The 26661-nt window shown below is 40.2% G+C and overlaps 1 protein-coding gene across 1 annotated transcript in view; it reads right to left on the bottom strand.

Annotated features, from left to right (window-relative positions):
- Nucleotides 1-2892: 2892 nt before the first annotated feature.
- Nucleotides 2893-26661, bottom strand: part of LOC111145996 (family with sequence similarity 205 member A) — a 38088-nt gene continuing 14319 nt past the window's right edge. The window contains 2 exon segments of the mRNA XM_022501358.1: nucleotides 2893-4447; nucleotides 4888-5733. Of these exon segments, the coding sequence (XP_022357066.1) occupies nucleotides 3062-4447; nucleotides 4888-5733 (2232 nt within the window). The 3' untranslated portion in view covers nucleotides 2893-3061.

Consider the following 26661-nt stretch of genomic DNA (forward strand, 5'->3'; position numbering starts at 1 on the left):
TTTTGTCCTTTCCCCCATTTGCTATGATCCTTTCCCAGCTTCCCTTTCTCCCTTCTAGATCTTTGTCCCCACTCTCTTAATTGTGGGGGAACCTTTTTTCTCTTGATATACAAAGTCCTCCCTCATTAATGTCACCTGCTCTTTACTTACCACCAGTGCATCGTCTGTGCTTAGTCAAGGCCAACCCCTTTTTGGGGGGACTCACTCCTATTTTGTTACTTTGTTCTCTTGCATTGTCAACTTACTCCTCTCCATTGGGTCTTTTCCATCAACATCCAACATACTATGTCTCCCACCTTTAAAAACCCTACTCTATGTCCTCATTTTTCTGCATGTCTGTGGGACAGAATTCCTTGGAACAGTTGCTTATACTTGCTATGACCACTTGCTCTTCCATTCTCTCTCGAATCCACTCCAATCACACCTTCATTTCCACTACTCACCTGAGTCTATTCTTCTCAAGGCATGAATGATCTCTATGTTGCTAAACCTAAAAATTATCTGAGTCCTCATCTTACTTGGCTGATTGGCAACTTTTCATGCAGTTTCTCACTATCTCCTTGCAATACTCTTTTCCTTGGCTTCTGGTATATTATACTCTACTGCTTTTCTTCGTACCTCACTGGCTACTACTTTGCAGTCTTTACTTATTGATTCCCGCATTCCCCTCTGCCCCTAATTTGTTAATGTTAGAGTGTCTCTGAGCCCAGTCCTAGAAGTCTCCTTCATTTATACTCATTTCTTTGGTGATCCTATCCAATCTCATGGTTTTATACCTACCTACCTATCATCTATTATCTCTTTCTCTCTCTCTCCCTCTATCTATCTAATCATCCACAGCCTGCCAGGACCCTCCTTGAGGACTATCAAGCTTCTGTGTTGATAACAGAATGTTGAGATACGGTCTCAGAAAGAAGCTGGGAAATTGGGGCACCTGGGTGGCTCAGTGGGTTAGGCCTCTGCCTTCGGCTCAGGTCTTGATCTCAGGGTCCTGGGATCAAGCCCCACATCGGGCTTGCTGCTCGGCTGGGAGCCTGCTTCCCCCTCTCTCTGCCTGTCCCTCTGCCTACTTGTGATCTCTCTCTCTGTCAAATAAATAATAAATAAAATCTTTAAAAAAAAAGAAGCTGGGAAATTAGTTATGTGGCTACTGCAGAGACAGAATGAGAAGTGGTCATGTTCTCAATTCATTTTGTAGGTGGAGACAGGATTTACTGATGGATTGGATATGGACTATGGAAAAAAAGGTCAAAGATGACACCAATATTTTTGTCCTGAGAAAATGATAAGATGGAGTTGCCATTAAGTGATATGGTAAATACTGTCCAGGAAGTGTGTTTTGTATGTGTGATTGGGTAATGGTGATGGGTGGGGAATCAGTTGTTCACTTTTCTGTAGTTTGAGATGAATATTGGACATCCAAACATATTTTGATTAGACAATATTGGCATGTGAGACTCTATCCCATGAGATCATGAGCTCCATTGTGTAAGTCCTCTGTTTTCTTCATTGTTGTGTTTGCTATAGTACCTTGGATATAGTAAGTGCTCAAATATTTTTATTGTTGAATGTAAGACACTTCTCAAAGTCATTCTTACTGTGATCCTTCTGGGGTCCTCTTCACTGAGTTCTTCCTCCTGTGACAGGATCCCCCATTCTATAGACCTCATCATACTAATGTAGTGATTTGTCTGCTTTCCAGCTCAGAATTTTATTTTAAGTAGTATTAAGGTATTACTGTGGATCAGCCACTATTCTAAGCCCTGGGGATATGAGCCATTATTTAAACTATTCTGTCAAGAATGGATGGAAACAGAATACAAATAGGCAGTAATAGTAGAGGAAAGGAGCAAACTTGACAGATATCAAGCTTAGAACTCAGTGACTAACTTCATATTTAGGCTAAGCAAACAATGTGTTTCTAGTTACACCATTACAAGACATTGGGTCACAGTTTGGTAGGGTACAGGGAGAGTGTTCTGATTTTGAATTTATTTGTATTACCTTTGGATAACAAGGCTCAGTCGTTGCTCTTTATTACACCATGGGCAAGCAGATTGAAGCTCAGATTTACTCACTCACTTCCCCCCAAGAGCATTTGAACCTTGGGTTGGCTTCCTGGCTCCAGGCTCTTTTGAGTGCAAAGTAAATTGGCTTTGCTTCCTTATCATACCCTGGTCAGGAACAGTCATCCTCTGTCCCAGGTACTCAGACCTCCATCTACATGCTCCGCCTCCCTGATTCTCTCCTTGCCTGCCCTTGGGAGTGGGGGACAAGTCCCTTTTCATGACCTACTCTGATCTTCATTCCAAGAGTCCATGCAGCTGGCAGGCAGTGGGCAGGATATAAGCAAGAGAGTTACAGCAGCTTCCCAGATGAGCTATCCAGAAAGATCTTGCCAATAACCAACAGGGAGCAGAGAAGGGGGAGATTCTATCATTTGCTTTTGACATCCTGTCATGTTCGCTACATGTTTTTGATAAACACAACATACCTCCTCAAGGTTGGAGCACTATCGCACTCCTCTAAAAACCTCCCCCGCAGACTGTGGGCCTCTATGGAAGCCATGAGTGATTCTACCTGTGGGATTCCTGGCCAGTCCTCCTCATCACTACTATCCTCATGTCCACATTGCTCCTCTGGGCCTAAAGACACCAATGGGAAGCCATGATAGAATTCAAGCCTGACCTTTATTTACCTTACCTTCCTTCTTTGCTCAAGCCCCTTTATCCACAGTCCAGGGTGGGCTGGGAGGAGTTGTGTGGAAAGCTGACCCAGCTTAAGAGTGGATTAAAGTTCCTTGTCTAGATGGGAAGGACACTTCAGCCTCCCCTCATGCCTTCCCTTAACACACCACAGTGGAGAGAAGGAGGAGACAGACAGTGCTTTGCTTAGAGACATAGAGTGTATTTTGGGTGGCACTCTGCCCCACCTGCACCATAAGTGAAAATGACAGTAGCAATCCTCTTCAAGGGACACAGATGAGAGCCTACAATGACTTTTGATTGTGTTGGGTCTTCTTGAGCAGACCAACATTTCCCTCTGAGGTGGGAGGTGAGATCTAGGGTACATTCCCTGGTTGGGTGGCACAAGCCACTCGAGGACAGTGCCTAGGACAGTGGCGGGGGTGGCCCAGGACTGAGGCAGAATGGAGTTGGTGAGAGCGGGAGCGGTGCCGGAGCTTACTGTCAGGGGAATGGGGACCATCCAAGAAGGCCAGGCCCTCCTGCTTCTCAGTGGGGGAAGATTGGGCCTTGGAGTCCCCTCTTGTCCTCTCTGTCTTGGTTCGCCCCATGGAACTTTTGGCTGGAGCCAGGCCCTTTTCTGCATTTTCTTTTCTGGTGTTGGCCACTTTCCCAGCTGTGGAGAACATGGGTTCTTCATGCACTTTGCCTTTTGCCTTGGAGTTAAAACAGTGCAGAAAGGATTTCATCTTACTTCTCAAGCCTGATTCTGGAAGGCTGGGCCTCTTGTGAGTGTGGACCGGCATCACCTGTCCCTGCAAAACCTGACCTTTCAAAGTTTGGCCCTGCAAAGGCTTACCCTGAATGAGTTGGCCCAGGAAAAGCTGACCCTGTGATGCCTGGGGCACCACAGGCTGGGCATTCTTAGGAATCCTTGCTGGTTTGAGGGATACATTAAGCTTGGTTTGACTGCTGTGCAGGTCATTCTTCTCAGATACCTTCACCCCAGGGATTCCTGGAGGTGGCTCTGAAAGCTTAATCTGAGGGTGATGTCGGGTACTGTGTTCACAGGGAGCATCAAGATGAAAGCTACGGCTCCGTCGCCAGGGGCTGTGAGGTGTCCTGTTCAGAAGCATCCCTTCTGGCCTCTGGGCTTCATCAGGGTGGCTTATGTCTCTTGTGGAGGAGTGTGCAAACCCTGCATCTCCTTCTCCATGGTCCCCTGCCAATTTGGGTTTCCCTGGGTCCTCTCTCTTTTCTGCCAGCATGGGGACTTGGGCTGAGTCCTTGCTGTGGCCAGGGCTTTGGGACTCAGGACTCCAGGGCTCCTCCAGGCTGGGGCTGTTCACATTGGCCTCCAACTGAACACAAAGCACCTGGGCCTCTGTCATGTCCCCACTGGGTTGTGATATCTTAGAGGCCCAGTGGGCAGAACCATGAGATACTGCTCTTGAACTAGGTTGCTTCTGGTTCTGCTGCACCGCCTTTAACTCAAGGGCCAGCTGTTCTTTAAGGTGGAGCCATTCTGGATCTGGGACACGAGGAGTGTCTGGTGGGATGGGGAGATCCTGGAGCAATGTTTTTCCTAGGTTCTCTAGACTAATCCTGTGTGGATGTGTTGTCTGAATTGCTACAGTTTGTTCTCTGGACAGCCTTGCCTTTATGGGAATTCCCAGTTGTATCTCTAGCATCTTCTTTCTTAGATGGAAATTTAGTTTGGCTAAGATGGGTTTCTTGAGTGTGTAGGGCCCAGAGGTCTCTGCCTGGTTTTCTTTTTTAAAAAAATTATTTATTTATCTCTTTTTAATAAAATTTTTTATAAACATACAATGTATTATTAGCCCCAGGGGTACAGATCTGTGAATCACCAGGTTTACACACTTCACAGCACTCACCATAGCACATACCTTCCCCAATGTCTATAACCCCACCACCCTCTCCCAACCCCCCTCCCCCCGGCAACCCTCAGTTTGTTTTGTGAGATTAAGAGTCTCTTAAGGTTTGTCTCCCTCCCAATCCCATCTTGTTTCATTTGTTCTTTTCCTACCCCCCAAATCCTCCACGTTGCATCTCCACTTTCTCATATCAGGGAGATCATATGATAGCTATCTTTCTCCGATTGACTTATTTCTGTAAACATAATACCCTCTAGTTCCATCCACGTTGTCGCAAATGGCAAGATTTCCTTTCTTTTGATGTCTGCCTGGCTTTCTAAAGGCACCGTCTTGATCATTTCTTCTACCAGCTCTTCAACCTGGAGCTCATCTTCAATGTCTGCACAAGTCTCATTGGCATCTTGAAAGCTTGGCCCAGGACTCAGAGACTGCTCTTCAGATGAGATCATCTGAGTCAGAGGTTCAGTTGGGAATTCACCAGGTCCAGGCACCATTCCTGTGATTACAGCTTGGGTAGAGATTGCCGGTGCCATGGCCCTAGAGAGAGCCACATAATAAAGAGCTGGCAGCCCTGACAAGAAGGCCAAGTACTTGTGCCGCAATGTTGTCTCTAGTTTCTCAATGGTTCCCTCAGACAGGGCTTGGGGCAGCTTAGGGTGTTCAGTGACAGCATCTGGTGAGGCTTGTTGCTGTTGGTCAAGGGCCATTGGTATCCAGGGCATAGCTTTCTGCTGTAGGGCAGGGTCAGTTGCTGCCTGTAGCTCCAAGGGCTTGTTTTCTGGGATGCAAGTGAAGGGAGCCACTTGCAGGCCCCCAGGAATTATGCACTGCCAAGAGCTATATACACGAGCAAGGACCTTGCCATGGTGAATCTGCCCACATTTGGAGTTGATGTGGCCCTGCAATATTGCCTTGGCCTGGTCAAACGAATATGGCATGGGGATTGACACTGGGTCTGTGATGGGTGAGAATGGGTCACTGGCTCCAGTGGCCTTCAGGGCTGTAGGTTGGGAATCATGCATTGTGGCTAGGGCTGTGCTGCTCTAGGACAAAGTTGACTGATCAGCGGGGGACAGAAGTAACTGGATGGACTCGTGGATCTCTTGGGGCAGGCCCTTGTGATGATGAATCACCTGTCACTGGAGGTGGATTTTCTAGACTACTTTGTATCTAAAGATGGACATATGGACCAATTCTGCCTAATATGATATATGATGAAATTTACTGGGGGCTTCTGGGGAAGAATTTGCATTGGGATTAAAGAGACAAGATATGAGAACTTGCTTCTATTTCTCCAGCCCATGACCCGTTGCTTCCTGTCTTGAATAACAAGTGCAGGTGTAATGTTTACATCTATTTTTTTTAATGTAAAGATTTTTACTTTTTTATTTGAGAGAGAGGGAGAGCAAGAGAGCGTGCACACACATGAGTGGGGGAGGGGTGTTGGGGAGGGGCAGAGGGAGAAGGAGAATCTGACTTCCCACTGAGCAGGGAGCCCAGTGTGGGACTCAATCCCAGGACCTGCATATCATGACCCAAGCTGAAGGCAGATGCTTAACCAGTTGAGCTACGCAAGCACTCCTGTAATATTTACATCTAGAGCTGCCATCTTATGATCCTGAGTTCCTATCTCTAGGTTAAAATATCATTATCTGAGGATGATGGAGATGAATGGATAGTGGTTGGATGTTTGATGGCATCAACAAATTGAAAAGAAACTGGAACCTCTTGGGTTTGACTATATTTTTTGAGCCACAGCACTTATATTTCTTTGAACTACCTTTCATTTTCATGTACCATAGTTCTGGGTTATAGCTAGCTATTTCCTAGTTTCACCTAAGGTGCAGTTTTCAATTGTGTCTTCTTTGTTTTGAGTTGATTTTCTAGAAGAAAATCTTTCTCAGATTGAAAAAAAAGTTTGATTATAAAATCAATTAGGAAATATGTGGGAAAAAGGCTTTATTACATACTTCTGGTTGGAACATAAAAAGGAACAAGCTTTTGGGGTGCAATTAAGGATAGGAAATGTAAAATGCACATAGCCCTTGACCTAGCATTTCCTCTTCTATGAATTTATCTAATAGATAAACTCACAGAGACTTATGTGTAAAGATGTTTACTGCATCATTCTTTGTAACAGTGAAAGAGTAGAAACAACTTAACATGAGGCTGGTTAATTAAATTATGATTGAGCCACACAATGAAATACTATGCAACCATTAAAAAGGATGAGATCAGTATATATGCTCTTGCATGTAAGTGAAACAAGTATATCTAGTACCCTTTCATTTTTGTAAAAAAAAACCCATGGGAACACACAAATATATATTTATATTTTATATATAATTATATTATATATATCTATAATATTTATAATATATAATATGATTATATGTGTTTATATTATATATTATATGTTTACATTTGCATAATATAAACATATATTTATAAATATTATATTTATATTTTATATTATATATTTATATTTATATAAATATATTTATATTTATAAATATATGTTTATATTATATATATACACATATATATATGTGTATATATATATACATATATATATATACACACACATATATATATACACACACATATATATATAAAATGAGATTGTTAAGGACCATCTTGGAGGCTGGGTACTAGACAGGCAGATGAAATCTCTCTCTGTTCTCTAATAGATTGTTACAAAAGTACACTGTTTCTGTATTCCCTGTTCAGAGATGTCCTGCATGGCTAAGTGACAGTTGGGCTGCCTCTGTAATTGCTTTCCATCTTTTCCTACCTCACTTCCCTTTTCCTTCATCCTCTCTATAAATAATTGGTACTTAAGCTTTTCCTGGGCTCTGTTTTCTTGGGAACTGGGGCTAATACCAAGAATATAGCTTAAATAGTCCATGATAAATATTTTAAATGGAAGGAAAAAGGGAAAAAGAAAGTACTCTTAAGATATGCAGGGCGGGGCGCCTGGGTGGCTCAGTGGGTTAAGCCTCTGCCTTCGGCTCAGGTCATGATCTCAGGGTCCTGGGATCGAGCCCCGCATCAGGCTCTCTGCTCAGCAGGGAGCCTGCTTCCCCCTCTCACCTGCCTCTACCTACTTGTGGTCTCTATCTCTGTCAAATAAATAAATAAAATCTTTAAAAAAAAAAGATATGCAGGGCTAGGTGACTGGGTGGCTCAGTTGGTTGAGTGACTGCTTTCAGCTCAGGTCATGATCCTGGAGTCCTGGAATCAAGTCCTGCATTGGGCTCCCTGCTCAGCAAGGGGTGTGTTTCTCCCTCTGACCTTCCCCCTGTCATGCTCATTCTCTCTCTCTCTCAAATAAATAAATAAAATCTTTAAAAAAAAGATATGCAGGGCTTACTCTGTTGCAACCATGTATTCTCGTCTTGAGAAAATTCTTGAAAGTACAGAGCAAAGAGAAGTCATGGTATAAAAGAACTGCCAATGAACACTGAACTCATTTAACTAGATGTCTTTTTCCATTTAATTATTTTCTCTTCAAAATCACTTTTGAATTGTCCAAGAAATTTAGTAAATAGGAAAAAAATCCAATTCTGTACTGGGAGGGCATTTATATTTTGTGAAGTTTCAGCAAGGTATAGTGCAAATGTACCTGGACTGAGAGCACATTAACCAACTTTCGATTTCATGAATATAGAAGATATCACCTGGACAATAAGTAGATGAAAGTCCCCCCAAAAAACTGCCTCACAAATCCACGATCAGAACAACAGACTTATGAGTGAGAGTGGGCTGTAAGGGGAGGGAACCAAATGACTTTGAACACTGCCCCATGGCCTAGTCCTGGAGCACCTCTCTCCTTACTCTCAGCATTTCCACATAGTAGACATCTCTGTGCAAATCGGGAACATTGCTGCAGGTCCTCCAACAAAGAGTTGTGTTTCAGGTGACTTCTGGTTGTCACAACCAACACAGAGAAAAAGTGACCACTAACTACATCAGTGAATATGGTAGATCTACTCTTTTTTTTGGCATAGGGTGAAAAATTATGTGCCTTATATATATGAATTTGCATTGAACACTTGCATTTTAAAAAGTCACACCTTTTAAAAGATTATTTATTTATTTGACAGAGAGAGAAAGAGCACAAGTAGGCAGAGAGGCAGGCAGAGGGAGAGGGAGAAGCAGGTTCCCCATTGAGCAGGGAGCCCGACGCAGGACCCGATCCCAGGACCCTGGGATCATGACCTGAGCCAAAGGCAGTCGCTTAACTGAATGAGCCACCCAGGTGCCCCAAAAAGTCACATTTTAACATAACTATTACCTATAGTAAAGGTTGCTTCATGAAAATGTAGTACAATTCAGATATCAAGTTGCCTATTTTTGTAAATAAAGTTTTATTGGAATACAGTCATGTCCATTTGTTGATGTATTGTCTGTGGTTGGTTTTTCAGTACAATAGGTGAGTTGGGTAGTTGCAACAGAGACCTGCTACTCTAAAGTATTTACTATCTAAAAATGTGGCTTCCAACAGCACTAGTTAAATGATACCAGTAGTTAAATGAGAAACAGTTTCAGTAACAATATATTCTCTCATTTGTATCGCACATTTTCCCCAAGCCCTTGTGCAAGTATATATACCTTACCCTCAAAGACTTTATATCTCTCTATATATTTTATTTTATGTTATATTTTCCCCAAGCCCTTGGGCAAGTATATATACCTTACCCCCAAAGACTTTATTTCTCTAGGTACAAATGCTATATAAAAATTTTTCCTTTATCAAAAATTATAAATCTTTTATAAATATTTTAATCCTATATGACATATGGCATTGCATTACTACAAAGCAGTAAACTCTGTAAAGCACCTTTAGGTTAGCACCAGTTTTTATACTGAAAAAGGGACACATTTTAATATAGAATGGAAAAAATTGAATTTTGAACACAAAAGGGGTAAAATCCCTCTAGAGTGTCCATTTGGGAGGATTATTTACAACCATACTAAACCCTAAAGTTGACATTGGTTTCTTGCTCTTAACTCTCCAGGTAACTGCAGAAAGATTTTTAGGTTGTTTAGCCATTTCTATTCATCTGCATCTATCCCTTGAAAATATGAGGGCCACAAATTGATTTAAATACCGGGATTTGGGAAGGACCCATGACATTAGCCAGCATTCTTATGTCAGGGAATATCCCTCAAGTATCGTAGGAGTGTCTTTTTTTATATTTACAGCTCTTCTTAAGTTTGGGCAAAGAATTTTGTATGGGTCCAGTAGAGGTGTCTAAAAAACATTGCCTCTTTTCCTTCAGAAGATGGCTGGTCCTCTCCTTACTCTTTCCCTATTTCTCCCAAACAACCTTAATTCTAAGCTGGCAAAAGTACCCATGATTAGGGGCTAGAGACAAGAATGGCTGCCAGTGGGGAGCCAAAGTATAGTCAGATACCTGATTCTCGGTATTATATCAGTGACTTCATTGGAGAATAAATAGGTTTGGGATTTTGAATAACCAATAAACTACCTGTTTATTAGAGTAAGAAAGGTATAATGCTTAATCATGGACCTGTAAGTTTGTGTTCAGCCTAAAAGTTATAACAAAAGTAGCTTTTTTTAAAAAAGATTTTATTTATTTATTTGACAGATAGAGATCACAAGTAGGGCAGAGGAGCAGGCAGAGAGAGAGGAGGAGGCAGGCTCCCTGCTGAGCAGAGAGCCCAATGTGGGGCTCGATCCCAGGACCCTGAGATCATGACCTGAGCTGAAGGCAGAGGCTTAACCCACTGAGCCACCCAGGCGCCCCAAAAGTAGCTTTTTTATGACCAACCGCATATTGGGTTGCAACACAGATCTGTGCTGTGTATCAAAAGGTTCTCAGTAATTATTTACCAATGAGAAGAATAACTACTTTCCTCCAAAGCAGTGTTTTTCAATCTTGATGATTTTTCACCAAATAATATCATGCAAAATCTGTGGAATGTTTTACCCAATGAAAAATAAACATGATTTAAGTTTATCTCTCTAATACGCTGCTTTTTCTTACCTCCCTTCAGATGTTCTTGGCTGTGTGGGAGAGAAAGGGGTGAAGTTACAACATGTATGCTAGAAATCGTGCCCAGGAGTATACTGAGCATTTGAATATCATTTGTCAAATGTATTGGAGCAGAAAAAAAGTGTGAGAGCCACTTCTCTAAACAACATGTCCTGCCAAAATCAGATAATCTTTGGCACAGGAATATTCCTGGTAGGTAGAAGAGGGAGTATCAAATGTTAAAGTGGTTTTCTTTCTTTCTTTTTACACATATATCCAGGACCATAACATTCTAATTAATTGCCTGCTCCACCAGCCAGACAGGTGTTGGAAGAAGAAGACGTGGCTTAGGTACAACTCAACAGGAACACTTTAGCACAATGCAAAGGAGACAAGGCCATCTCCTTAGTAGCAGGCTTAGGCAGAAGCTAGTACTATTGGTGGGTTGGATGCTGAAGGAGTAGTGTGGGTATTCTGAGCACACTGAAGTAAAGGAGAGATTAGACCAAAGAGTGGACAACTGACAGACTAATTTCCAGGACTCTAGCAGAGGAGGGGGCAGGAGGAAGCTGAAATAGGCTGAATATCAGGTTTCCATAGCTAAGGTATTACTAATTCTGATCAAACCTCCTATTCTTCCTCCCCAGTACCTGGCTTCTTGGCTCAACAGCTACACTGGCCAAACTTGGTGAGCCATGACCAAGAGGATGAACAGAGTGGGCTACTGTATTTTCCATCCACCATTAGTTTTTTTTTGCATAGGCTAGCTGGTTCACTGGGGTGTAAGAAAGAGCTATAGGTATTCTCTTGAAAGAATGAAAAAAATGGTGTTTAATTAATCTTTTGGGAAAATGATATTTACAATGAGAAGTAGGTAGGTAGAACACTGATGTGATAAGGTTAGGTGAAGAAGCAAGCATGTGTAATTATTTGAGCATCACAAGTATAATTGTGTAAAAATGTACCCATAAGAAAAAAGACCAGAAAGAAATAGCCCAGACTGTTGGCAGTAATTGTTAGGGAGGTAAAATTGTTAAATATATATTTTTTCATTTTCTGAATATGTCACTTTACTTCTACAGTTTTAAAAAGCATGTCAAAGTAAATAATTAGAGGGCTGCCAATCTAATGATAGATTGTTTATTCAGACTATCCCTCCTGCTAAGAACAACCAGAAAAGACTGACAAATTTTTTAAAATGTTGTTTGAGGCATGATCCTTGAAGACATAGGCTGGGAGAAAATATTTGCAAAAGACACATCTGATAAAGGGGTGTTTTCCAGTATATGCAAAAACAAACAAACAAACAGATACTCAACAAAAAAACACAAGCAACCCCATTAAAAAATGGGCCAAAGACCTTAACAGACACCTTACCAAAGAAGATATAAGGATGACAAATAAGCACATGAAAAGATGCTCCACATCATATGTTATCAGGGAAATGCAAATTAAAACTGTGAGATACCACTACACATCTGTTAAAATGGCCAAAATCCAGAACACTGACAACAACAAATGTTGATGAGGATGGGTAGCAACAGGAACTTTCAGACACTGTTGATGGGAATGCAAAATGGTGCAGCCACTCTGGAATACAGATTGGTGGTTTCTTATAAAGTAAAACATACTCTTATTATACAATCCAGCAATCATCCTCCTTGATATTTACGCAAAGAAGTTGAAAACTCATGCCCACACAAAAACCAGCACACAAATGTGTATAGCAGTTTTATTCATAATGCCAAAATTTGGAGGTAACCCAGATGTCCTTCAATAGGTGAATGGAAAATAAACTGGTACATTCAGACAATGGAATATTATTATTCAGCACTAAGAAGAAATGAGCTATCAAGCCACAAATAGCCATGAAGGAAATGTAAATACTTATTACTAAGTGAAAGAAGTCATACTGAAAAGGCTATATAACATATGATTCCATCTATATGACATTCTGGAAAAGGCAAAACTGTGGAGACAGTTAAAAGGTCAGTAGTTGCCAGAGATTAGGGAGGAGGGAAGGATGAGTAAGTGGAGCACAGAGGATTTTTAGGGTAATGAAACTATTCTTGTGTGATGCACAGTGATGGATACATGTCATTATACATGTGTTCAAACCCATAGAATGTACATCAACAAGGGTAAACCTTAAGGTCAGCTATAGCCTCTAGGTTATAATGATGTGTCCATGTAGATTAATCTATTGTTACAAATATACCACTTATGGTGGAGGATGTTGATAGTGGGGAAGGCTGTGCATATGTTGGGAGAGGGGTATATGGAAAATCTGTGCCTCTTTCTCTAAATTTTGATATGAACCTCAAACTGCTCTAAAAAATAAAGTCTATTTAAAAATCTGATTTGATGATTAGTGCTGTGAAGTGTGTAAACCTGGCGATTCATAGACCTGTGACCCTGGGGCTAATAATACATTATATGTCAATAAAAAATAAAAAAAAATTTAAAAAATCTGATTTGGATGAAGAAATGCTCAACATAATTAATCAACAGGAAAATACAAACTAAAACTATAATGAGATATTACCTCACACCTGTCAGAATGGCTAAAATCAACAACACAAGAAACAACAGGTGTTGGCTGGGGATGTGGAGAAAGGGAACAGTCTTGCACTGTTGGCAGGAATACAAACTGGAGCAGCCACTCTGGAGAACAATATAGAGGTTCCTCAAAAAGTTACAAATAGAATTACTCTATGATCCAGCAATTGTACTACTAAGTATTTACCCAAAGAATAAAAAAAAAAAATACTAATTCAAAGGGATACATGCACCCAATGTTTATAGCAGCATTGTCTACAATAGCGAAATTATAGAAACAACCCAAGTGTCCATCAACTGATGAATGGATAAAGAAGATGTGAGATATATATATATATGTATCTGCATACATATATATGTATATATTTAATATGTGATATTCATATTACTCAGCCATAAAAAATAACAAAATCTTTGCCATTTTCAGTGACATGGATAGAGTTTAGAGAGTGTTATGCTAAGTGAAATAAGTCAGAGAAAGACAAATACCATATGATTTTATTCATGTGTGGAAGTTAAGAAACAAAACAAACAAGCACAGGGGAAAAAAAGAGAGAGGCAAGCCAAGAGATAGACTCTTAACTATAGAGAACAAACTGATGGTTACCAGAGGGGAGGTGGGTGGGAGGATGGGTTAGATAGGTGATGGAGATTAAGGAGTGCATGTTGTGACAAGCACTAGGTGTTGTATGGAAGTATTGAATCACTTTACTGTACACCTGAAACTAATATAACACTGTATGTTAGCTAACTAGAATTTAAATAAAAACTTTTAAAAAGTCTGTTTGAAGGCAATACCAAAACAGTGAGGATCTATGGGTCCAAGACTGAGGCAAGAAGGAAAGATTTCAGAGATTAGTGTGACGTTTAGTGCTGTCCTTTCCCTTAAGGCTATCGTCAATGACAATGACCAAGAGGCTTAAATGAGCAGAAAATTTCACAAATTCACAGGATAGAGGTAACAAGAATTGGAGTCAGGGCCTGATAAGGAGGAGAGGCTCTGGTAAACACCAAAGACTTTTGACTGAGACCTGGGAGGGCCCATATCAGTAAGTATGAATTGTAAAGAGACTAAAACCCCCACAGGGATGGAATCCACATTGAATCCTCTCAGTCTCTGATTTAACTAGATGATCTGGGATCACCAGTGCCTCTAGCTTACCTTCCAGCCATAAAATACCAAAACCTGATAAAGACAGAATGAGAAAAGAAAATTACAAGCTAATCTAATTTATGAACAGAGGTCTTATGAGCCTAAACAAAATATTATCCAACTAAATAAAAAATATATAAAAACAAGAACCCACTATGACTGAAATGGATTTAGGGAGTGCAAGGCAAATTTATGACTGAAAATGCAATCACTGCAATTCATATTAAAAGAATTAGGAAGAAAAATTAAGTGACCATATTGATGAATGTAGAAAAAGAAGTTTATATAAAATTAAACATTTGGGGGAAATTGGAAGGGGAGGTGAACAATGAGAGACTATGGACTCTGAAAAACAATCTGAAGGGTTTGAAGAGGTTGGGGGGTGGGAGGTTGGGGGAACCAACCTATTAGAGAGGGCACAGACTGCATGGAGCACTGGGTGTGGTACAAAAAACAATGAATACTGTTATGCTGAAAATAAATAAAAAAATGATTAAAAAAATTAAACATCCATTCATAACAACATTTTCTCAAATGAGGAATAGAAGAAATCTGATAAAGAATTTCTATTAAGCAAATATTATATTTAAAAAGGAAATGTTGAAGGTTTTTCCCCTGAGATAAGGAATGAGAGAGGTATGCTTCCTATTATTCTTTATAATTAATCATATACCAGAGGTTCTAGCCAATGTACTAATACATGAAAAGAAGGAAGGGGTAATACAGATTGGAAAGAAGGAAATAAAACAGCCATACTTCACAGATTACTTGATTTATATGCTGAAAATCTGAGAGAATCGTCAGATAAAAACTGTTAGAATAAATAAGAGAATTTAACAAGATAGAAGATCAATAAATAGAAGATAGGAGATCAATATATAAAAATCAATAGATCTGAGACTACTTCAAAAAATAGAAATGGAAGGACACTTCCAAACTCATCCTATGAGGCCAGCACTACCTTGATCCCAAAACCAGATAAAGACCCCACCAAGAAGGAGAATTACAGACCAATACCCCTGATGAACATGGATGCAAAAATTCTCACCATGATACTAGGTAATAGGATCCAACAGTACACTAAAAGGATTATTCAATACAAACAAGTGAGATTTATTCCTGAGCTGCAAAGGTGGTTCAACATCTGCAAATCAACCAATGTGATATCACATTAATAAATGAAAGGACAAGAATCATATGTCCTCTTTATAGATGCAGAAAAGCATTTGACAAAATACAGGATCCCTTCTTGATAAAAACTAGAAGGAACATACCTCAATTATCGTAAAAGTAATACACAAAAAACCCACAGTGAATATCATCCTCAACAGAGAAAAACTGAGAGCTTTCCCTCTAAGGTCAGGAACACGACAGGATGTCCACTCTTACCACTGTTGCCAACATAGTACTGGAAGTGCTAGCCTCAGCAATCAGACAACAAAAATAAATAAAAAGCATCCAAGTTGGCAAAGAAGAATTTAAACTCTCACTCCTCACATATGACAACTATAGCCACTTTGGAAAAGTTTAGCAATTCCTCAAGGTCAAATGTAGAGTTACCATATGACCTATATTCCACTCTAAGCATGTACCCAAAGAGAAATGAAAATACATCCACACAAAAATCTATACATGAATGTTCATAACAGCATTACTGATAACAGCCAAAAGGCATAAACAACCCAAATGCCTATCAACTAACTGATGAATGGATTAACAAGTGTGGTATATCCAAGATCTATAAAAAAATCCTTAAACTCAACACTCAAAAAACATAATCATGTCAAAAAATGGGCAGAAGACATGAACAGTTACTTCTCCAAAGAAGACATACAAATGGCTAACAGAATGATAATATTCATCATCATTAGCCATCAGGGAGAGTCAAATCAAAACCACATTGAGAGGTACCTGGGTAGCTCAATGGGTTAAGCCTCTGCCTTCGGCTCAGGTCATGATCTCAGGGTCCTGGGATCGAGTCCCGCATTGGGCTCTCTGTTCAGCAGGGAGCCTGCTTCCCCCTCTCTTTCTGTCTGCCTCTTGCCTACTTGTGATCTCTCTCTCTGTGTCAAATAAATAAATAAAATCTTTAAAGAAAAAAGATAATCAAAACCACATTGGGATACCACCTTACACCAGTTAGAATGGCCAAAATTGACAAGACAGTAAACAACAAGTGCGGAGAGGATGTAGAGAAAGGGGAACCCTCTTACACTGTTGGTAGGAATGCAAGTTGGTGTAGCCACTTTGGAAAATAGTGTGGAGATTCCTTAAGAAATTAAAAATAGAGCTACCCTATGACCTGCAATTGCACTACTGGGTATTTACTCCAAAGATATAGATGTAGTGAAAAGAAGGGCCATCTGTACCCCAATGTTCATAGCAGCAATGGCCACAGTTGCCAAACTGTGGAAAGAACCAGGATGCCCTTCAACAGACGAATGGATAAAGAAGATATGGTCCATATATACAATGGAGTATTATGCCTCCATCAGAAAGGATGAATACCCAGCTTTTGTGTCAACATGGACAGGACTGGAGGAGATTATGCTGAGTGAAATAAGGCAAGCAGAGAGAGTCAATTAACATATGGTTTCACTTACTTGTGGAGCATAAGGAATAACATGGAGGACATTAGGAGATAGAAAGGAGATATGAATTGGGGGAAACTGGAGGGGGAGGTGAACCATGAGAGACTGTGGACTCTGAGAAACAAACAGGGTTTTGGAGGAGAGGGGGGTGGTGGGATGGATGAGTCTGGTGGTGGGTATTAAAGAGGGCACGTATTGCATGGAACACGGTGTGGTGCATAAACAATGAACCTTAGAACACTGAAAAAAATTAAATTAAATTTAAAAAACCCAAATGTGTTATATCCATATAATTGAATATTTTTCAGCCATAAAAATAAATGAAATATTGATATATGATACAACATAGATAAACCTTTAAAACATTCTTCTTAGTGGAAAGAAGCCACTCAAAAGACCAATGTTGTATGATTCTATTTACATGAAATGTCCAGAGTAGGCAAATCTATAGGGACAAAAAGTAAATTAGTGAATGCCTAGGGTTGGGATATGGGAAGATTGAGAGGCAATGGTTAAAGGATATGGGTTTTCTTCTGAGGTGACGAAAATATTCTTTTTAAAAAAATTAACCTAAATGTATTATTTATTTCAGGGGTACAGGCCTGTGATTCATCAGTCTTACACAATTCATAGCACTCAGCATAGCACATAACCTCTCCAATGTCCATCACCCAGCCACCCCATCTCTCCCACTCGCCTCTGCTCCAGCAACCCTCAGTTTGTTTCCTAAGATTAAGAGTCTCTTATGGTTTGTCTCCCTCTCTGGTTTCATCTTGTTTCATTTTTTCCTCTCTTCCCCCATGATCCTCTGCTTTGTTTCTCATATTCCACATATCAATGAGATCCTAAGATAATTGTCTTTCTCTGATTGACTTAGTTCACTTAGCATAATACCCTCTAATTCCATCCGTGCCATTGCAAATGGCAAGAGTTCATTTTTTGGTGGCCGCATAATATTCCATTCATATATATATATATATATATATACCACATCTTCTTTATCCATTCATCTGTCGATGGACATCTAGGCTCTTTCCATAGTTTGGCTATTGTGTACATTGCTGCTATAAATATTGGGGTACACATGCCCCTTTGGATCACTACATTTGTATCTTTGGAGTAAATACCCAGTAGTGCAATTGCTGGGCCGTAGGGTAGCTCTATTTTCAACTTTTTGAGGAACCTCCACACTGTTTTCCAGCGTGGCTGCACCAGTTTGCATTCCCACCAACAGTGTAGGAGGTTCCCTTTTCTCTGCATCCTCACCAACACCTGTCCTTTCCTGACTTGTTAACTTTAGCCATTCTGATTGGTGTGAGGTGGTATCTTACTGTGGTTTTGGTTTGTGTTTTCCTGATGCCGAGTGATGTTGATCAGATGTCTTCTTTGACGAAGGGTCTGTTCATGTCTTCCGCCCATTTCTTGATTGGATTATTTGTTCTTTGGGTGTTGAGTTTGATAAGTTCTTTATAGATTTTGGATTACTAGCCCTTTATCTGATATGTCATTTGCAAATATCTTCTCCCATTTGTCAGTTGTCTTTTGGTTTTGTTGACTGTTTCCTTTGCTGTGCAAAAGCTTTTTATCTTAATAAAGTCCCAATAGTTCATTTTTGCCCTTGTTTTCCTTGCCTTTACCTATGTGTCTAGGAAGAGGCTGCTGTGGCTGAAGTTAAAGAGTTTGCTGCTTGTGTTCTCCTCAAGGATTTTGATAGATTCCTGACTCACATTTAGGTCTTTCAAGTGATGAAAATATTCTATTTTTTTAAAAAGATTTTTATTTATTTATTTGACAGAGTGAGAAAGAGCACAAGCAGGGGGAGCAGCAGGCAGAGGGAGAGGGAGAATAAGGCTCCCCACTGAACAGGGAGCCCGATGCGGGGTTGATGTGCGGCTTGGTCCCGGGACTCTGGGATCATGACCTGAGCCAAAGGCAGACGCTTAACTGACTGAGTCACCCAGGTGCCCCTGATGAAAATATTCTTAAATTGAGAGTAGTGATGGTTGCCTAACTCTGTAAATATATATAAAAAAGCACTAAATTGTACACTTTAAGTTGTCTAATTGTATGGTATGTGAATTATATCTCTATAAGGCTGTAATAAAAAACCCATTAGTATGCAGGTTTCCCTCCCCCAGGTAAGAATATTTGGGAAATTATTTTTAAGATAAAGAAACAAATTACTGTATGTTATTTTTTAGAGACCTTATTATATCTTCAAACCAAAATAGATCTTTACATTTAAGATAGTTTAGGAGTATTCCTACCTAAACATGGGATGAATTTGAGATCTTTCAGTAACTTTTTTGAACTTAAAAATTCCAGAATACAAGAACAAGAAGACTCTTTCTAACAAAGAACAATGAATGATTGTTCAATGCAAATAAAATATGGTGAATATACAAATAAAAAGAAGCTTGTGTCAGGAAACCTACAAAGTAGCTTAATCTTTTATTATTGTCCTATATTTATTATGAGGCCTAAAATTTAATGTGCTGTCCTGACATCTTTGAGCCTTATGAGGTCCCAAAGATCTAACTATGAGTTCAACTCTTCTCAGATACACCCCTCACCCAGCAGGAAAACCCCCTACTTTGCTAGTTTCCCTATCAGCTGGACCAGTTGCACCTAACTCTTCCTCAACCTAATGGGCTTACCCTGCAGCCTGTGGAATTATTTGCCAATCACATCCTCCCATGGAAACCCCATCTTCTTGTTACTACAAAGCCTGCCTCCCAAACTCCCCATTTGTTCATTTTACTCCTGAAAGCAGCCCAGTGTGATGTTGCATGGTGTTTGGTGTCCTCCTTCCCTGGGCTGTGAATATATGTGATTAATAAACTGATGTAAATCTCACAGGTCCAGTGTCCAGTGCTGTGAGTTCAGCCACATCCAGAACCCTAGGATACTCCCTCTCTCACCAATGGAATGAAGAGAAGGTGAACAGAATTTTATATTTCCTACCCAACCAGCTCTGCTTCCTGCAGCTCCTGCTGCCTTTTCACTGCTGAAACAGTTCTCAGTCTCCTCCTAACCTCCTGCCCATGACAAAACCACCAGATTGTGCAAACCTTGCACCTGCTCCAACCAGTGCACTATTTACCTTACAGATAGCCCACTACTAAGCCATTAAAACCATCTGCTGCAAACCCCTCTGCAGCAACTCACTCACCCTTGTTCCTATCTCCAAACTCAGGAGGTAGAGCCAAAGACAATCTTATGTGTTTTTTTGCGGAGTAGGCCTTTAGTACAGGTTTGTTTATTGATCTGGTACTCATAGATGAAGGGTGCTTGAGTAGTTAGGATGGTGGGATCAGAGTCTTCCCAAACAAAGGCACATTCATGTGATGAACACATCAAGGATGTGGGCATGGATCTTCATATTTGCCCTTCCTGCTTCACAGCTTATCGTGAAGAGCAAACAAGGGAGATGAAGTACCTGAAAAGCCTCTATGGACTCTGGAGGGCTACACAACCATAAATTCACATTCATTTGTTTCCAGAAAACTTGCCAAAGCTAGAATCTGCTTCCATGATTGTGCCACAGTGCCACAATTACTGTAATAGTAGAATTTCTTCAGGAAACTGTTCAGAGTTGTTGACTCATATGTACCATGGGTCATATCAGAGCCCCGTATAGAAAAATCCTGAAAGACATGCCACTGATGTGAGTTTGTCTCTCCAGACAAACCTTATGAAGAGCTGCTGTGCTGCTGTGTTTTATTCTCAGAAAATATTACTGAATACCTAAGATTTGCCCAGCATTATATAGGTACTGGAGACAGAAAAACATAGTTGCTGCTATTTAACAGCAACATTAAATTTTTTTTAAATTTTAAATTATGTTAAGAAACATGTAACATAGGGGGACAGTGGCTGGCTCAGTCAGTTAAGTGGCTGCCTTCGTCTCAGGTCATGATCCCAGGGTCTTCAAGGCAGCCTGCTTTTCCCTATCCACCACTTGTGCTCTCTCTCATGTACTTTCTCTCTCTCCTTCTCTCTCTTTCTCAAATAAATAAACAAATGATATTTAAAAAGAAACATGTAACATAAAATATATCATTTTTTTTAAAAGATTTTATTTATTTATTTGACAGAGAGAGATCACAAGTAGACGGAGAGGCAGGCAGAGAGAGAGAGAGAGAGAGAGAGAGAGGGAAGCAGGCTCCCCGCCAAGCAGAGAGCCCGACGCGGGACTCGATCCCAGGACCCCGAGATCATGACCTGAGCCGAAGGCAGCGGCTTAACCCACTGAGCCACCCAGGTGCCCCTAAAATATATCATTTTTTAAAATTTGAGGTATAATTGACATATAACATTATATTAGTTTCAGGTATACAACATGATTCAGCATTTGTATATATTGCAAAAAGATCACCACAATTCTAGTTACCATCCATCACCTGACAAGTTTGCCAAAAATCTTTTTTTCTCATGATGAGGATTTTTAAAAATTAATATATAATGTATTATTAGCCCCAGGGGTACAGGTCTGTGAATCGCCAGGTTTACACACTTCATAGCACTTACCTTCCCCAATGTCCATAACCCCACCACTCTTTCCCTCCCTCCCCCCAGCAACCCTCAGTTTGTTTTGTGAGATTAAGAGTCTCTTATGCTTTGTCTTCCTCCCGATCCCATCTTGTTTCATTTATTCTTTTCCTACTCCCCCAAATACCCCACATTGCCTCTCTACTTCTTCATATCAGGGAGATCATACAATAATTGTCTTTCTCTGATTGACTTATTTCACTAAGCATAATATGCTCTAGTTCCATCCACGTTGTAGCAAATGGCAAGATTTCATTTCTTTTGATGGCTGCATAGTATTCCATTGTATATATATACCACCTCTTCTTTATCCATTCATCATCTGTTGATGGACATCTAGGTTCTTTCCATAGTTTGGCTATTGTGGACACTGCTGCTATAAACATGCGGGTGCAGGTGCCCCTTTGGATACATTTGTATCTTTAGGGTAAATATCCAGTAGTGCAATTGCTGGGCCATAGGGTAGCTCTATTTTCAACTTTTTGAGGAACCTACATGCTGTTTTCCAGGGTGGTTGCACCAGCTTGCATTCCCACCAACAGTGTAAGGAGGGTTTTTAAGATATATTCTGAGCAACTTTCAAATATGCAACACAGTATTGTTAATGATAGTCACCATGCTGTACATTAAATCACCATGACATAATTATAACTGGAAGTTTGTACCTTTAGACTCCCTTCACCCATTTCTCTCACCCCTTACCTCTTACCTGTGGCAACCACCAATCTGTTCTCTGTGAGCTTGGTTTTTGTTGTTTTAAATTCCATATGCGAGTGGGATCATGCAGTATTTGTTGTTCTCTGTCTGACTTATTTTACTTAACATAATGCCCTTGATGTCCATCCATGTTGTCACAAATGGCAAGATTTCATTCTTTTTAATGGCTGAATAGTATTCCATTTGTGTATGTATATCACATTTTCTTTACATATTCATCTATCAGTGGATATTTAGGTTGTTTCCTATCTTGGTTATTATAAATAATGCTGCAGCATGGAAATGCCTTTATCTTTTCAAGTTAGTGTTTTCATTTTCTTCAGATAATACCTAGAATTAGAACTGATCAATCATATGATAGTTCTATTTTTAATTTTTTTTAAGATTTTATTTATTTATTTATTTATTTGTCAGAGAGAGCAGGGGGAGTGGCAGGCAGAGGGAGGAGCAGGTTCCATGCTGAGTAGGGAGCCTGATGTGGGACTCGATACCAGCACCCTGGGATCATGACCTGAGCCGAAGGCAGACTCTCTACTAACTGAGCCACCTAGGTGCCCCTATTTTTAATTTTTTGAGGAAACTTCATACTGTGTTCCACAGTGCCTGCACCAACAACTTACATTCCCACCAACAGTGTATGATGGTTCTCTTTTCTTTGCATCCCTCCCAATACTTGTTATTTCTGGTCTTTTTTTTTTTTTTCTTCTTCTTTTTTGAGCGGGGAGGACAGAGGGAGAAGGAGAGAGAAAATCTTAAGCAAGCTCCATGCCCAGCACAGAGCCCCAATTAGGGCTCCATCTCACAAACCTGAGGTTACGACCTGAGCCAAAATCAAGAGTTGGATGCTTAACTGACTGAGCCACCCAGGGACCCCTCTTGAAATATTTTTGATATTAACCCCTTAGCAGCTATATAATCAGCAAATATTTTCTCCCTTTCTGCCTTTTCCTTTTGTTGATGATTTTCTTAGCTGTGCAGAAGCTTTTTAGTTTGATGTATTCCCATTTATATATTTTTGCTCTTGTTATCTTTGCTTTTGGGGTCAGATAAAAAAACTCATTGCTGAGACCTATGTCAAGGAGCTTACTGCCTATGTTTTCTTCCAGGAGTTTTATGGCTTCAGTTCCTAAAATTTACCATTGTAACCATTTTTAAGTGTATAGCTCACTAGTGTGAATTGCATTCACAGTGTTGTTCAATAGATGTCTAGAAACTTTTCTTCTGACAAAACGGAGACACCCTAATTATTGAACAACTCTGCCTCCTTGGTTAAATTATTCCTAAGTGTTTTATCCCTTTTCATGCTATTGTAATTGGAATTTTCTTAATTTTCTATTCAGTTAGTTTTCTTTGCATATTTTTGTGTGTTTACATAACATTTTTTCACATGACCGTGTTTATTAATGCCCAAGAGCTAAGATTTCCTTGGAAATCTTTGCACAGTAGTATCAGGCAGCAGGACCACAAGCCATACGTAGCGGGGTGCTATATGACATAAAAATGTAGTGAGTATTACTAGATGGCAGCCAGAGACACTAGAGGGCAGCACCCACCCACCCAGTGCTCCTGGTTCTGCAGAATCAGTGACCAGAACTTTTTTAAAAGATTATTTGCTCCCCCTCGGGCTAATAATACATTATATGTTAATAAACAATTAAAAATTAAAAAAAGATTATTTGCTCTTGTGGTTCTCAATCCTGCCCTTATTTCAGAATCACTGGAAGGTTTGTTAAAAATGGCTGGTTACAGGGGAACCTGGGTGGCTCAGTTGGTTGGGCATCTGACTCTTGTTTTGGGCTCAGGTCATGGTCTTGGGGTCATGGGATGGAGCTTCGTGTGAGGCTCCATGCTCCTTTCTATGCTGCTCCCCATCCCCAACTCTCTCTCTCCAATAAATAAATAAAAGAGTAAAATATTTTTAAAAAGTGGCTGGTTGGGGCGCCTGGGTGGCTCAGTGGGTTAAAGCCTCTGCCTTCGGCTCAGGTCATGGTCCCAGGGTCCTGGGATCAAGCCCCACGTCGGGTTCTCTGCTCAGCAGGGAGCCTTCTTCCTCCTCTCTCTCTTTGCCTTCCTCTCTGCCTACTTGTGATCTCTGTCAAATAAATAAATAAAATCTTTAAAAAAAAAGTGGCTGGTTTCTCAATGTGGTTTTGATTTGAATCTCCCTGATGGCTAATGATGATGAACATTTTTTCATGTGTCTGTTAGCCATTTGTATGTCTTCTTTGGAGAAGTGTCTATTCATGTCTACTGCCCATTTTTTGACGTGATTATCTGTTTTGTGTGGGAGAACACGGGGAGAAGGAGAGGAGAAGTGAGTTGGGGGAAATAGGAGGGGGAAACAAACCATGAGAGACTGTGGACTCTGAGAAACAAACTGAGGGTTTTAGAGGGCAGTGGGGTGAGGGTTTGTTTGGGTGAGCCTGGTGGTCGGTATTAAGGAGGACACGTATTGTTTGGAGCACTGGGTGTGGTGCATAAACAATGAATCTTGGAACACTGAAAAAAATAAAATAAAATTACCAAAAAAAAGTGGCTGGTTACATTATTTGTGGGGTCTAGAGTAAAATGAAAATGCTGACCCTATATTAAAAAAGTAGGAAAAACGTGTTTAAAGGTACTAAAATATTAAATTTTTCCTTTTTTACTACAGTCCCTCTTTCCCCCTTTCCTGACTTGTCCTGGTGTTTTGTTTGTTTGTTTGTTTACTTGTCTAGTGTTATTCTAAATAAACATTTAGAACTTTAAATAATAATCCTGAATTTTACTGTTAATCATTGTATTGTACAATGCCAGTTTTAAATGTAAATTTCAGGTCATTTAACCTTTACGCAGGATCAACAACATTCCACAATTCATATTTTGTAACTAACTCGTGCATATGTACTTCATTCTTTTTTTGTTGTTGTTAAATATTTTAATTATTTATTTGACAGATAGAGATCACAAGTAGGCAGAGAGGCAGGCAGAGAGAGAAGGGAAACAGGCTCTGCACTGAGCAGAGAGCCCGATACGGGGCTCAATCCCAGGACCCTGGGACCATGACCTGAGCTGAAGGCAGAGGCTTTAACCCACTGAGCCACCCAGGCGCTCCTATGTACTTCAATATTACCAAAACATGGAAACACTAAACAAAATTAACTCTATTTTTTATTTTACTTCTTGATAAGTGTACATTTAGTAACACTCCATGGAAGTCAGTGACTTTCATACTATGCTTACCTTGTATTCACTTTGGGTCTTGAACAATTCCCAACATCATGGGTCCACAAGATTTCTGTTTATGGGGACATGCAAATGTTCCATGTGAATGGAGCAGCAAGGAATGGCAGACATACATGACCCTGTGTCTTTACTCATGAATACTGCATTATCTCATTAGACACCACTTACAAAATACAAAATAAAATTACACTCCACACAAAAATTTATTCCATTTCAGAGGCTATGGGCAATTAGAAATCCATTCAAGGACATCCTAGGGAGCCTCATCAAGAACCTCATCAAGAAATGAGAATGGAGGGGCGCCTGGGTGGCTCAGTGGGTTAAAGCCTCTGCCTTCGGCTCAGGTCATGATCTCAGGGTCCTGAGATTGAGCCCCACATAGGGCTCTCTGCTCAGCAGGGAGCCTGCTTCCCCCTCTCTCTCTGCCTGCCTCTCTGCCTACTTGTGATCTCTGTCTGCCAAATAAATAACTAAAATCTTAAAAAAAAAAAAAAAAAAGAAATGAGAATGGATCCTGCCAAAACCACAGACCACAGCTCAGATGTAGGGGTCTTTAGCAAAGTCAGACTCCTTATAGTCTGAAAAGTTACAGCAAAGACTGCCTTATGGTATTCTCGGATGTATCCAATTAGACTGGCAATTAAGAGTAGTTTCTTTGGGGGGGCCTGGGTGGCTCAGTGGGTTAGGCCTCTCCCTTCAGCTCAGGTTATGATCTCAGGGTCCTGGGATAGAGCCCTGCATGGGGCTCTCTGCTCAGCAGGGAGCCTGCTTCCCTGCCCCCTCTCTGCCTGTAACTCTGCCTACTTGTGATCTCTCTCTGTGTCAAATGAATAAAAATAATTTTTTTAAAAGAGTAGTTTCTTTGGAATTACAATGGGATTTGAATCTCAGTTTTACCTTGGTAAGTTTCTTCTTTTCCGCGTTTTAGATCTTTTATCTGTAAAATGAAGATGGTAATTGTATAAACATCAATAGAGTGCTTGTAGGATTACGGGGGGTTTTGTAAAACAAGAGAGTTTAGCACAGTGCCTGGCACAACTGATAGCTACAATGAAAGAAAAAAAATTTGACAAACACCAATCTAAGATGCACCCTCACTGAAGGCCTCTTCTAGAATCTCTGAATACCTGCTTACCTGGCTTCTCATTGTCTTCACTTGGTAGAGGATAGAGTGGCTAACACAATAAAAAAATAGAAATAAGTTGAAAGCATAAAAAATTAGTAAGATGAAAGTAAACTCTCATTATTGGAAGGTGATATGATTGTGTCTGAAAAACAGAAGAT

The sequence above is a fragment of the Enhydra lutris genome, unplaced genomic scaffold (assembly GCF_002288905.1).
Source record: "Enhydra lutris kenyoni isolate GAN:26980312 unplaced genomic scaffold, ASM228890v2 scaffoldscaffold13, whole genome shotgun sequence".
Lineage (NCBI taxonomy): Eukaryota > Metazoa > Chordata > Mammalia > Carnivora > Mustelidae > Enhydra > Enhydra lutris.